A 14,735-nucleotide genomic window follows, 5' to 3' on the forward strand; every position below is an offset into this window, starting at 1 on the left:
CAGCTGTGGCTATTCAGATTTATTCATCCAATACACAAGTTATGTAATCATGATCTTATCATTCAGACACTTGGGGAGAGTTGGTGGGAAGCACTACGTTTTTCACTTCTAAATGGTGACGATAAATTTGCTTGGATGTATCACACAAAGGGTGAATTCCAAGTTCGTTGTGCATATGCTTTACTTTGCAATGAATTTGAGTGTAGCAATAATCATTATCGTTCAACCTTTCCTTAGAAAGAACTATGGAAGATGAATCCTTCGAAACAAGAAACATTGGATCATTTGTTTCTGACATGTTCCTATGTGAGGGCTGTGTGGTTTGGATGTCCATTAAGTTTTCAAACATATAGAGTATAAGAACAACACATAATTCCATGCCTAGAAGATTGGATACAATCCATCCATTGGAAGAGTGAGAACAACCAATTCATCTATACTACTCAAGCGGTAGTCCTCTGGGTTATTTGGAAAAATCAGAATCCTGCAACCATTATACAAGAAATTAAGAGAAATCTTATTGTCACCTGGAGAACATTGGAAGGAGATTCCAAGTTGCCTTGCAGGCCCTTTTTACTATTGTATGTGCAGGGATCTCTCTCGAAAATGGACTAACATTCTCTTGAATCCACCGATGATTGACTGGAAGCTACAGTACAGATATGTTATAGTAGGCCCTCTTTACCATTTTTCGGACTGATGGTCAGGTCGAGTCTGAACCAATTCAAACATCACCAGGCCCAAGATAAACTATAAAGGGTGTTGGACAAAATATAATGAAAAGAGTGGATGGATTGAATTTTACCCGCCCTGGTTTGTGTGGGTAGTTTAGTTATAAAGTAACCAAAAGAAAATTTCAGAACTCGACAGAATGTGATGGTAATGGATAGCCTTGTGTCACTCCCCACCTCACACTGTCACTCACCTCTTTTCACCTCAAAGCCCCACTCTTCCTCCGCCACCGCCACCACCACCACCACCACCACCACCACCACCTCCACCTCCGTTTCCTTCTCCCTTTCACCGCCACCTCAACCTCCCGAACCTAATATACGCCGCCCCAAGTCCATCAATTCCTCCCCCAAACACAAAATCTCTTCCAATCCCCTCAAAAACTTCTCCACTACTACTCCTACTCCTACTCCTACTCCTACTACTTCTACTACCAACAACAATTTTTCTCATGTCCCTTCTCCTGGTGAAACTACAAGAACCACTCAATCTCTTGTCTCCAAACTTCGCCTCTCTAGCAAACTCTTCCCGCCTCCTCCACCTCCGCCTCTTCTTCATGATACCCGAAAGGCAACTCAAATTTCTGAACCCGAAGCTCCGTCGCCAGAGCTTGAAAAGCCTGAAAATTTCCGCCAACATGGGAAGGTTTTCATTGGGAATCTTCCCAGTTGGATTAAGAAACATGAGGTGGCTGAATTCTTCCGGCAGTTCGGTCCAATAAAAGACGTTATTGTGATCAAAGCCCACAATGAGATACACAGAAATGCGGGTTTTGGGTTTGTGATATACGGAGGTCCGCCTCCGGTAGCGGAGAAGTCGGCTGTGAAGGCGGTGGAGTTTGATGGGGTTGAGTTTCATGGGAGAGTCCTGACGGTGAAGTTGGATGATGGGACAAGGTTGAAGGGAAAAGCAGAGGAGAGGGCTAGATGGGTTGAGGGGTATCAAGGTCAAGACTTGAGTAATAAGTCTAAGTGGCATCAAGAGAGAGAAGGGTCCCGGAGGTTGTTTCGTAAGGTTTTGGATTCCGAGCCGGAGAATTGGCAGAAAGTAGTTATTGCTTTTGAGAGGATTGACAAGGTGATTTGCTTCTTCATTATATCAACCTTGTATATACTTGTTCATAATATTGAAAAACAGTTATATGTTTCAGTGTAAGAAAATACCATCTGCTAGCAGGCTACAATATTGAGAAACTTAGATATGCATATGCTTCTCTTATATTCTCTTATGTCCATATCTTGAGAGCCATGAAATTTCTGACTATGGCAATTCTGTCTGTTAGCTAACTTCCATTTCTTACGGACGTCTGAATTCCTTGGAATATTTTAAACAACTTAAGCTTCTCCAAGGTTCTAATTTCAAGGAAATTTTATTTGATTTGTACAGAATTTAATTGTTTCTTGTCCTTTTCATTTTTCTCAGCCTTCTAGACGAGAGTTTGGATTGATGGTGAACTATTATGCAAGACGAGGGGACATGCACCGTGCTCGCGAAACATTTGAGAGGATGCGATCAAGGGGAATAGAGCCAACCTCACATGTCTATACAAAGTATGTATTTCTATATATTATCCGTGCCTTAGTTTCACATGTTCTTATGCGAGCTGGCTTGATTTTGGGTTTCTGAGCATCTTAGCAAATGACTTTTATGTTCTTCTGATAGGCATCTATAGTTTAGGGGTGCTAATATTATTGCGCTTAAATCATGTTAAATTCATTGATTGTTTTCAGAAGATCCAAGAGCCAAGCTGCTTTATCTTCAATCTTATAAAGGCCTTCCCCATATCTAGAAATTGTTAGTAGCTTCATTGTTAATGCATCTGAGATGGTTCTATTGCTTATCCTTCGTCTACTTCTTTTTTTCTCAACAGTAATTCTATACTTCATAGAAGTTTGCTTACCTTTATCTTTGTATGATTGATTTCAAGTAGTTTTTAAGGTAAAGTTTATACATTGTTCTTTACCAGATATTAAGATAGTTTATGTCGTGCAGCCTTGTTCATGCATATGCAGTTGGCAGAGACATGGAAGAAGCCTTATCTTGTGTTAGAAAAATGAAGGAAGAGGGCATTGAAATAACCCTTGTGACATACAGTATACTTGTCAGAGGATTTGCCAAAATTGGCAATTCTGAGTAAGTAAACCTCACAGGTTCTTCCTTTTCCAGTACATTTGTTCCTTTTTTTCTTTTTTTTCCTCCTTTTTCTCTTTTGAATGTTTGGCTCTTGAATTAATGTTTTTGACACATAGTGCCTGCTTTATTAGGACCTTAGTTTTTAACTATTTTTTTCAAGGTTGCTGAAATTCGATGTGTTTTTTCAGCTCATAGGGCTTTCTTGGCTCCATGGAACAGTAAATAATGGAATATGGTTGGGGTTACACTGGATATTAGTTTCAATTATTGGGAATGGTCATTTTTATTAATTTACAGTGGGTGGAATATCCAAGTTATTATATTTGAATGTAACTTTGATATTTTCTTTATCAAGATTTAATTACTCAGTCTGATAATGCTACTATTAAACATTTTATAAAAATATATCTAATATGTTACAATTTAGGTAAAGGGTAAAATATATTAAATTCCTGAAAAACCATTGCTGACTTGTCTAAGAGCTAGTTATTTGTGGATTTTGAGGTGGGTTAATCATAGTCATGTTCCGAGATTTCTGTAGCAATATGTTATTTTTTCTGTTTGGATTGTTCAGAACCTCTTCTAGTATTCCATTGAAAAAATGTGTCACATTAACGATTTCTCAGGCTACATCAACTTTTATGCATTTAGTATTATTTTTTGGAGGTTGATAGAAATCTAACAAAAAGTTACCATTTTTATGATGGGGGTGGGGGATAGCCAAAGGATAATGTAGTGCCTATGCATGTCTTTTACTATGACCAGTAGTGACTCAATCTATAGCCTTTAAGATATCACTTAATTTCCTCTGAGTATGTATAATATATTTGACAACATTGAATATCATTAGGTGTGCTCTCATGATTCAAAAGTCTTTTGGTGTAAAATGAAAATGCAAAACTGATAATTTCTTTGGAGGTTATTTCTTATTTGATAAGTGTTAAGCGGTGTCGTCCCACATCTATTAAGTCTTTTGATTTTTTTGTACTCTTATATTCAAGTTAAACTCCTCTACTTATTACCAAATGGTTTTAAATTGGATGCTTATCACTAAGGGACCAAGAGGATTCAAAACTTTCCTAAGTGCATGTCTGGTTCAATGTTCTTATGTGTTTGAATGGACTTATCTGGTTAAAGTACTATGTTTCTTGAGCATCTTGCATTTGCTTTTTTTTTTTTTTTTTTAAAAATTGTTTGCAAAATTGTGGTAGACTAATTAAAGTTTGTTTGGTGAATTTTATGGCCATTATGGGGCTATGAAATTATCAATGGCCAAAATGGGTAAATTTGCTTCATCTTGAACTAATATCCTGTGTCATTTTGGAAGAGCTGCAGATTATTGGTTTGAGGAGGCGAAAGAGAGACATACACCTCTGAATGCAATCATTTATGGAAATATTGTTTATGCTCATTGGTAAGTAGTAAAAGCTTGGCTTCTATCATACAATATTTTTATTCTTCTGTATTTTGTGTTTTTTTTCTTTTGCAATTTTTGGGCCATTTTCTTTTTGTGCATAGGTCAATGAAGATAAATTTGAGACTTATAGTGGATTCACATAGTTTGTGTTTATGTTAATACATCTTCAGCTATATTCTATTTTTTTTATCATGTTCTAATTAGCGGGTTTTGCTAAAATGTCCAAGTGATCTCATGTGGACTGATGCAATATCTCATAGATATTGTTGATATAATGTATATTTGGAGATTCATGTGCCGTGGAGTTGTTTTATTGCTGCAATTCCAGAACTCAATGTTAGTTAACCTTTAACATTTTCAAACTCTTTTCTATTCAAACCACTTCTTGTGAGTTAAGTCTTAGTGAAACATGTTCATTATGCAATGTGTTAGTTGTTTATAGGCTGGATAGGAACTAGTTGCCAATGTGTATAGACAGACAGAAGAATTTATGTTTATAGGTGTTAGTTCTTCTAGGATAATCTTGTTAATAGCTTTTTAAGATATGAATTTATGTTGGTATATTAAAGTAGTATCTTTGCCAAGGTAGCTATCATGTTTCTACAGTTGGCTATCTCCGTACTTTTGCTATTCTATTTGTCTAAGCTTCTTATTTTTGTTGTCATAATCATCTTCATTATAGGCTAATTTTTTTGCTTCCATATTTTGCTTTCATTTGCAGTCAAACATGCAACATGGAGCGAGCTGAAGCATTGGTTAGAGAAATGGAAGAAGAAGGTATAGATGCCCCTATTGACATTTACCATACCATGATGGATGGCTATACAATGATTGGCAATGAAGAAAAATGCTTGATTGTGTTTGAAAGACTTAAGGTAAAAGCTCATTTCATTTATTCTTGTAAAGTTTTCTATACACATGGAATTTAGAAGTTATCAGAATCAAATAGATGTAAATTTGCGTTCATAAACCATGTCTTAATCTAGTCTCTATTTATCCCCTGAAGGAAAAGAAAGAGTCACTGCCCTTTTGATAGTTTGGCTTTTTTATTTTGGTTGTTCTTTTACCAATGAATGGTTGAGCTTTCTGGTTTTTCCTTGTATTAAGCCGGTAGTACCCTGACATCCCTCATCACTTTGAGGTGTATGATGTTTGCATTTTGGAAAAGGTAAACAATTGACTAATATAGGAGAAAACTCAAAAGGACAACGCTTTGGCATCTGAAAAGCTAATTTTGTATGTAGATATTTATGATTGTGGCCGTAAAGGCCTTAATCTTTTCTCCTTTCACCTTTAACTTAGGCAGTGTAGAATGCTGTTTTTATAGACAAATCTTCTCTTTCCATGATTTTGCTTTTGTTTTCTTCTCTCCATAGTCATGAAGCTCAACCTTTTGAAAAGATCTGAAGTTCATAACTTCTCTCTTTTTTTTTTTTTTTGAATATGGTTATGTTTATTTCTTCTCATTCATCTCTTTTACACAAAACCACCTTTTGCATAACTAAGAATATCATATTATAAAATTCACCTCTTGAATTTTTAAAATAAAAGTAACTAAAACATGTTAATACTTATAAAGATTAGATCTTGAACTTTTGGTCCAGGAATCCTAGAAAAGATGAAGTGGATATTGTGTTATCTATTGCTAGAAATTGATCAAATTGGAGATTAGCATTTGAAAATGAAACTATGTAATTGTTTTTAAATATCTATTTTCTAGTCATTCTGTTCATTGTACAAGTAAAATTGATGTTAGAATAGAAAAATTTTGCTGGTTGAGGGATGAATCAAGAAAAATATTTAAGTTGTTACCTCAAATAATGCAATTTACTCTCTTTTTTTTCCCTTGTCATTTATGGATTCTCCATTTCCAGGCATGGACTGGACATCACCATGTATCCTATATATCAATCACATTTAAGCATCACACCACTCTCTCATTCTGCCACTTTCAACCAAACACATAGGATTGCTCCCCCTATCACAAACACACAATATTCCTCAATCATTTCAATTATCTTTGATTTATGTATAATTCTAAATTACGTTGTTATTTTTCACTTCTCAAACATATTTTACCTTTGAAAATTCGAACTCCAAAGATTACTCTCTTAGTCTGTCTGAATGGAGACAGTCTTAATTACTAAATGGGTTCTTATTGGTTGAAGGGTGTAAATTCTTCATAGAAAGGGCTAATTCCATTTAATATTTCCATGGAACATGTTATACCAACTATACTTATCTTTTTCTCTATGTTAACTTTTTCTAGAAATTTGCTGCAGGAATGTGGATTTACTCCCTCAATCATCAGCTATGGATGTCTTATTAATCTTTATGCTAAGGCAAGGATTTTTAATTTTTATTCAATGATTCTTTTCCTTTGTATGCACTCCCCCAAACCCCCCTTGTACGGTGTATTCCTCTTCTGTGTGTGTGTGTGTGTTTTGGGGAGTGTTGAAGTTCAGTGAATCTCTTTGTTGAATTGAAGCATTTTATCCTCCTTTGCCTGTCCTTTCCCTAGAAAGTAGTAAAATATATGTTCAACTAGTTTTCTTTGTAGTCTCTGGAAAAATCTGTAGCCCCTTCGTGCCTTGTCCCTGTTTTTCTGTGCCAGTTAAATTCTAAAGAAATCAGATGGGAATAGTACTACAAATGAATTAGGAGCTTGTGATCTTTTCTAAGGAGGCAAACTGAATTTGAACTAAAATATAGACTTGTTTCTTATGAAACATAACTCAAGTATGCCGGTCAAGAGCATAAGCCAACCCTTTAAATTGCATCTCTGCTATTTTCACTTCTAAAAAATTCCTGTCAATATGTCTCTGCTATTTTCTAAAATATTCCTGTTAATTAAGATATTCTCTGCTACTTTCACTTCTAAAGGTTTCAATTTTTTCCCTGAAATTGCATCTCTATTATTGCGGAAAAATGCTTAAAGACATTATTATGAAATACTCCTTCTAATATGTCTCTGAATTAATTACCTTCTTTATGCATTTTGTTTCCAGATTGGAAAAGTCTCCAAAGCTTTAGAAGTTAGCAAAATGATGGAATCTGCTGGTATAAAGCATAACATGAAGACTTATTCCATGTTGATCAATGGATATTTGAAACTAAAAGATTGGGCCAATGCTTTTGCAATTTTTGAGGATCTGGTCAAAGATGGTTTGAAGCCTGATGTAGTACTATATAATAATATCATCCGGGCCTTTTGTGGGATGGGTAACATGGATCGCGCAATTCATACTGTCAAGGAAATGCAGAAGGAGAGGCATCGACCTACTACACGGACATTTATGCCCATTATACATGGTTTTGCAAGAGCTGGGGAAATGAGAAGAGCGTTGGAAGTTTTTGATATGATGAGGAGGAGTGGTTGCATTCCAACTGTACACACTTTCAACGCTTTGATTCTTGGCCTTACTGAGAAACGTCAGGTATAATGATATATAAGATACTGAGGTAGTTAAATCCTGGATTTTTCATGTGCACTGGCAAGGCTAGAGGGATGCTTATATCATGAATTTTTGTCACATTAGTCGAGTATTAATTTTTTATAAAATAATTAATTCAAGTATTTCATCCCTGGGTATTTCATTTAGCCAATGGAGTAACTGCATGCAGAACATTACCAGTTGGCTGGTAAATTGTTTTACACATGATACTGGAAGGAGAAGTTTTATATTACTCCATGCATTGCTACATTCAACTGTATTCCGTTCCATTCTTTTTCGTATACATGGGGATTCATAGGCATTGGATTAGGCAATTCGGAGAGCCTTCTGCTATTCCATGAACCCTACTCTCCCACCCTCAATCCTCAAACTGGAGGTTTCAAAATTGGAATTTCAAGTGATATCTATCGTGGCATTCATTTTGAGACATATTGTCCTTTTGACTAAGATCTATTGATATTGCTAACTTAAGGTTTGAATTAATTTTTGCAGATGGAAAAAGCTGTTGAAATATTGGATGAGATGACACTGGCTGGCATAACTCCAAATGAACACACATACACAACCATCATGCACGGCTATGCTTCATTGGGTGATACTGGAAAAGCCTTCGAGTATTTTTCAAAATTGAGAAATGAGGGCCTTGAGCTAGACGTCTATACATATGAAGCTCTTCTGAAAGCATGCTGCAAGTCTGGGAGGATGCAAAGTGCTCTAGCTGTCACAAAAGAGATGGCTGCTCAAAATATTCCGAGAAACACCTTTGTCTACAACATTCTAATCGATGGGTTTGGACTTTTACTAAACTTCTTCTCTCTAATTTACTAGAACACAGTCTTAGTATCCTCTTTTAGCCTGCTACTAGTCTTCACTTATTTTGAGTATCTATAATATGAAATGACTTCCATCTTTTGTTTTCTTTCTTTTAGATGGGCTAGGAGAGGTGATGTTTGGGAGGCTGCTGACTTGATACAGCAAATGAAACAAGAAGGGGTTCAGCCTGATATCCATACTTACACATCTTTTATAAATGCGTGTTGCAAAGCTGGAGACATGCTGGTATGTATCTTGGGGGGATTTTACAAACTTTAGTAAGTTTTATAGTCCGAATAACACTTAGAGTGAGATTCCGTTGTCATTCCATTGCTAAGGTGTATTTACCCTAAAATGCTTTAATTTATAGCTATTTTAGGATTTAATCCGGTCTTTTCGGATCAAGATGAGTTAGTCTTAGATGTCTTTAGTTTTTCATCTCTTATCATCTCAAATAGCATACTTGACCATGAATTGGGTGGACTTGTGCCTTTGTAGGCTGTGGAAGTCAGAAGACCGTGAACTCAACTTCATTTGTGTTCAAGTGCATTCGCGCTAGATAGATTGCATGAACCTTGTTAATTTTATTTTTGGCATTATTTTCCCTAAAACGAGCTTTCGAGTATTTCCTGTCCATTGATGTTAATATTCTTTCAGCAGTAAATTCTTACTCTGATATTTGTTTTTACCAGAGAGCAACAAAAACAATTCAAGAAATGGATGCTATTGGAATAAAGCCAAATGTTAAAACCTATACCACACTTATTCATGGATGGGCGCGTGCTTCTCTTCCGGAGAAGGCCTTGAAATGCTTTGAAGAGATGAAACTGGCCGGTTTGAAACCAGATAAAGCCGTATATCATTGTTTGATGACATCACTTCTATCGAGGGCTACTGTTGCAGAGGCATATATTTACTCGGGAGTGTTGTCTGTCTGTCGAGAGATGATCGTGTCTGGTTTGACTGTCGATATGGGAACTGCAGTTCACTGGTCGAGGTGTTTACGTAAGATTGAGAGGTCAGGTGGAGAGCTTACAGAAGCTCTGCAGAAGACTTTCCCTCCTGATTGGAATTCATACCATACAATTGCTGCAAAATCTGATCCCGAAACAGATGATGAGCCTGAAAGTGATGACGAAGATAACGATGTATATCTTGATAATGTGACCGATGGTGACAATGATCTTGATGATGAAGATTTGAACAGATTATGGTAATAAATCATGTTTTGCTACTATTAGTTTATGTATTGTCAGCCAGGTCATATGCCTATCCACTATTGTTCCTATCTTGAAATTTTTCTTAGCTCACATTTTGCTTGAGTTGAGAGAAATTTTTTTTGTCATAAATTTAGAAATGAAATCATGAATTAGAAAATGATAATCGTTCCCTCCATTGCATCTTTCAAATGGTATTTTTGCTCTTATGCCCTTGGGGCTATTATCCTTATAATGCCCCATCCTATTTCTAATCCAAACTTTTACTCCTAAGACATTTACTTCTCACATTTTGATTTTATTGCAAAATAGTCTATACCTCCAAATTTTAGTTCTTATTCTAACCAATTAATGAATAATTACTAATGTTTACTCATTGATTACGAATTATAAAATCAAACGGAAACCTCAGTTTAATCTCAAAACATTTCGGATTACCTATTCCAGCCTATCTGCCTAAGTGTGAAATCCATCCTAAACCTTGTCATCCATGTATGCACCAAGCACTTTCTTAAGGTTTAGGGCCGTGCTTATACTTGACACTTTTCATTGGTATACCACCTATATCTGTGCTTATATTTGGATGCTCATATCAATTGGTCATTAAAGAAATGGGTCAACAACCATGAGTGAAATTTGTAGCTTCTAAGCTGATTAAGTGAGCGTTTATGAATATTGAACTCACTTATATTATTATAGGATTTCATGCAAGTTGTAAATCAACACTTCAATTACATGGCAACTAGAAATTACGTAAAAATTGAACCATTTTTAAATATAAAGGAACCTCTAAAGATGAAACATGGAATTTCTTGTTATTGGATGCTTGTCTATTAGAACATCCATGATCGATGCTACATCTTCTAATGTTATTGTTGCTTCGCTACATGGGAGATGAAACGTATGATTTTTGAGTTTTCATCATTTAATCAGAGTGAATATGAATGATGACACAAAAATAATTTTCTCAATTTGTCCAGCGTGATAGAAACTTACTTATGTTAATTGAGGAATGATTCTTTCGTCAGGTAAATTTATTCTCATATTAATGTGACCTTGAGCCACAAGAGAATAATCTAATGTTTATAGATTCTGAGCAATATGCCTTTCTTCATATCTCAATATACGAGTAGCCATTACAATATGATTGGAAATTAGAATTTAGAAATTCTTAGATACAAATACGATAGTAGTAGAGGAGGAATAAGTTTATTTTACTTTGATTTTTAATTGAATTAAGTAAAAATAACAAAATGTTTTATTAGTAACTTATTATATACCCATTCAGTTACATATTCTTTTAACATTTTTTCCTCCTAATGTATCTGAACTCTGGTCCTTTATATTTTAAATTTATTTCAAAACGATCCCTTATTATTCCAATAAAATATGTTGTTAATAGTTAGACCCAATTTGACATTTACATTTTTTGTCAAAATGCTAAATTAATTAACCCTTAATCTCACCATTAAAAATACCCTTTAATTTTCGTAAAAAAATAAATACCCTTTAATGTTGGTGATAAGTTTTAAATTATCATAAATGATTTAACAAGAGTTTGAAAGGAAAGAGAAACTAAATATAGCAATATATTACATATATAATTTGGAGAACAACTTTAATATAAAAATTAAAACTTACATTAACATTAAAGTAAACTCTAACATTATATATATATAGTTTGGAGAATAACATTAAATTTCAACTTAAAACTCACCTATATAGAGCAATAACTCACCTATATAGTTTGGAGAACAGCACAAATTAAAATAAACTACACATTCCTTAGAGGGATAATTATGTATGATTAAAGGTTTGACAATTGGCACACTTAAGGTTGATTTCACATGCCGTCACATATATTAAACAATGAGAATGACTCATCACAGCAAGTGATGATTCTTTTGATATTGTGTTGTTGAATTCAACTTCTTCACCAAAAGAATCTTATTGATTTAGAAGCATGCGTGACGTTACTCGAAGAATCTTAACAAAAGAAGAAAAAAGGGTTAAAAACTGTTAAATTTGACATGAATAATCTACTATGTAAAGAATACATATATGAGGAATTTAAATTGGCTAATAGTTTAGCTCATTATGCTTTGCACTTTGATTAATGTTAGAGCAGTTCTTCATAGTGTCATTAGCACTAGAGATAGGAGAAGTATTGCTAGATTGAACATCATCCATAGAACTCTTGCTTAATTTTAGAGATTTCAGTGATATTAGAGATTTCAGAGGCCACTGATTAGATTTAGGGAAAAATAATAGACTCTTTCAACTTTGTTTACTCTCAATTTGTAGAGAATTGGGCAGTGAGATGACATGGTTTTATAGATAATAATAATAATAATAATAATAATAATAATAATAATAGGGGTTATTTGGTACACAAGTTACTCCAGAAGTGAGGTTAAGATTTTGATACATGTCATATTTATTCATTTCTAGAATTTTAAATACAACTTAAGTGCACATGATAAAATCTCAACTCGGTTTGTGGAGTAAAAATTTCCACCGCAATGTATCAAATAATAATAATCAAGTTTAGTTCAAAATTAAAATTTCTCATAAAAAGATTTTGAGAATTTTCAAGTAGAAGTAAATAAAAAAAAAACGAGCTTCATTAAAGCAACTATGGAATTTATATTAGATTATAACACACCGACTTCAACAAGCAAAAAAAGTTAATAATTTTCTTGACAAATGTGAGATTATTTAGGAAAAAAAAAGTTTATATTTAATACACTATCAATATATAAATTTGGGTGAATACTTAGAACACTTGCGGTGCACTTTTTAATTCCACAACCAGTGCAACCAAAAATTGGCTACGAAACTGCCAAATAGATGCAGTCGACAAGAAGGCTGCAGTGCTGCTCAAGGCAGTGGTTGAAATGGTGGAATTCGATTTAGGCGAATTTGTCAAGCATACTGAAAAGGTCCATGGAAAATACTTACTACCATCTCCTTCCCTCGTTAAGTAGAACCCAAGGCTCATTAGAGACACTAAGCATATTGAGAGAACTATTGTTGAATTGAAGTTCTCACCAAAATGGCTCGAGGGAAAACACACTACCACTGACCCCAAAATGCAACTAGATGAAATTGAGGAAGCAGAACATTGAGAATTAAACAACACTTATCATTCTAATACTTTTTAACTAATAATTGTAAATTAAATTATAATTATCATAACTTTAGACATCACAAATCTGCAAATCAAAATTCAAACAGTTTTTTTTCCAATCTCTGACACTCACCATTAAATCAACTTGGATCTAGAGTATATTCTTCTACTCGTCGATAAGTATTGATTCATCGTACCGGTCGTTGAATTGTCGCTTGGAATTCATTGGCGAAACTTTCAAAAAAAAAAATTTAACAGCCCAGTGACTTAAATTAAAACTTCTGAATAGTTCAATGACTTAAACTTTTTAAAATTAAGTAACCAAAACGAAAAATTACCTATAGATTAATGACTAATAGTATAGTTTACCCATTTTTAAAATAGTTTTCCTTTGGTTTTAATTGAATTAAGTAAAACTAACAAAATATTTTATTAGTAACTTATTAGACACCCAATGAGTTACATATTTTTAACATTTTTCCTCCTAATGTATTTGGACTCTGGTCCTTTTATTTTAAATTTATTTTAAAATGATCCCTTAATTTAACAAGAGTTTAGAAGGAAAGAGAAAATACATAGAGTAATATATTGCATTAAAAGAAACCAAACTACATATATAGTTTGGACAACAACATTAAACTTAACTTAAACTTAAAACCTAAAACAGCAATAACTTATGCATAACAACATTAAAATTAAAATTAAAGCCTAAGAGAGCAACATCTTGCCTATATAGTTTGGAGGACAACATTAAAATTAAAATAAACTAAACATGCTTTGGTTTCTTGGGGGGATTATAATGAAGTACATCAATAAGATGATCAGGGGTTTGGCAATTGACACACTTAGGGTTGGTTTCACTTGTCAGCACAAATACTAAACAACGGGTACAACCCATCGCAACAAGTGGCGGTTCCTCCGGTGTTGCGTTGCTGAACTCAACTTCTTCACCAGAAGAGTCTTGTTGATTCAGAAGCATGCGTGACGTTTCCGATAGCGATGTTGATGAGATCTCCGAAGATCGGTTAGTAGATAAACGATCTTTTGGGGGTTGACCTGTCGGAGTTAGCTCAACATTCAAATCTATGCTTCTTCCGTTTTCTTCTTCGCCAGTTTCAGTCAAACTTCTCTTCCGAGCAACTCCCTGACGAGGTTCCTTAAAAAAAGAAAAAAAAAACACGGAAACATAAAAAGTTGATAAATTGAAATGAATTTCTTTATTAAGAGTATCGTCAAATTTCACTGGATTTCAATCATTTACTCAGACTTCTCGAAGAATCTTAACAAAAGAAGAAAGAGGGTTAAAAATTGATAAATTGGACATGAATAATCTACTATATAAAGAATACATATATAAGAAATTTAAATCGGCTAATAGTTTACCTCATTATGCTTTGCACTTCGGTTAATGTTAGAGCAATTCTTCACAGTGACATTAGCACTAGAGATGAGAGAAGTATTGCTAGATCTAACATCATCCATAGGACTCTCTTGCTTAATTTCAGAGATTTCAGAGGCCATTGATTGAAATTAGAAAAGAATAATAGACTCTTTCAACTTTGATTACTCACAATTTATAGAGAATTGAGTAGTGAGAGGACATAGTTTTATAGAGAACAATGAGTAGGTAATAATAATAATAATAATAATAATAATAATAATAATAATAATAATAATAAGGGTAATTATTTTGTACAGCGACGAAGATTTGTAACGCATAAGTAAGGTTGAGATTTTGACATCTCTTATTTTTTTAAAATTTTTAAATGCAATTTAAGTACAGAGGCAAAATTTCAATATTGTGAAGTTAAAATTTTCATCGTCAATGTACCAAATAA

At 34.0% G+C, this 14,735-nt stretch overlaps 2 protein-coding genes across 2 annotated transcripts; one reads left to right on the forward strand and one right to left on the reverse strand.

Annotated features, from left to right (window-relative positions):
• Window positions 1-828: 828 nt before the first annotated feature.
• On the forward strand, window positions 829-9,945 carry LOC105783033 (pentatricopeptide repeat-containing protein At5g04810, chloroplastic). The gene is made up of 10 exons (XM_012608201.2): window positions 829-1,809; window positions 2,155-2,282; window positions 2,725-2,865; window positions 4,193-4,279; window positions 5,004-5,157; window positions 6,565-6,624; window positions 7,291-7,719; window positions 8,230-8,525; window positions 8,667-8,796; window positions 9,243-9,945. The coding sequence occupies exons 1-10, from the start codon at window positions 877-879 to the stop codon at window positions 9,765-9,767; spliced, it is 2,883 nt and encodes a 960-aa protein (XP_012463655.1). The 5' UTR covers window positions 829-876; the 3' UTR covers window positions 9,768-9,945.
• Window positions 9,946-13,458: 3,513 nt separating this feature from the next.
• Window positions 13,459-14,454, reverse strand: LOC105784601 (hypothetical protein). Its single transcript, XM_012610499.2, has 2 exons — window positions 14,281-14,454; window positions 13,459-14,053 (listed from the first exon to the last, which is right to left on the reverse strand). Exons 1-2 carry the CDS (start codon window positions 14,416-14,418, stop codon window positions 13,664-13,666), a joined length of 528 nt encoding a protein of 175 aa, XP_012465953.1. The 5' UTR covers window positions 14,419-14,454; the 3' UTR covers window positions 13,459-13,663.
• Between the last annotated feature and the right edge of the window lie 281 nt (window positions 14,455-14,735).

This window comes from Gossypium raimondii, chromosome 13, assembly GCF_025698545.1.
Source record: "Gossypium raimondii isolate GPD5lz chromosome 13, ASM2569854v1, whole genome shotgun sequence".
NCBI lineage: Eukaryota > Viridiplantae > Streptophyta > Magnoliopsida > Malvales > Malvaceae > Gossypium > Gossypium raimondii.

What these genes read in the sequence shown, in the direction of transcription:
- LOC105783033 (XM_012608201.2), top strand. Translation starts at nt 877, where the DNA reads ATGGTAATGGATAGCCTTGTGTCACTCCCCACCTCACACTGTCACTCA. An exon ending in CTTTTGAGAGGATTGACAAG is followed by an intron (nt 1,810 to 2,154) that starts GTGATTTGCTTC and finishes CATTTTTCTCAG; the next exon opens with CCTTCTAGACGAGAGTTTGG. An exon ending in GCCAAAATTGGCAATTCTGA is followed by an intron (nt 2,866 to 4,192) that starts GTAAGTAAACCT and finishes TCATTTTGGAAG; the next exon opens with AGCTGCAGATTATTGGTTTG.
- LOC105784601 (XM_012610499.2), bottom strand. Translation starts at nt 14,418, where the DNA reads ATGGCCTCTGAAATCTCTGAAATTAAGCAAGAGAGTCCTATGGATGAT. An exon ending in GAAGTGCAAAGCATAATGAG is followed by an intron (nt 14,054 to 14,280) that starts GTAAACTATTAG and finishes TCTTTTTTTAAG; the next exon opens with GAACCTCGTCAGGGAGTTGC.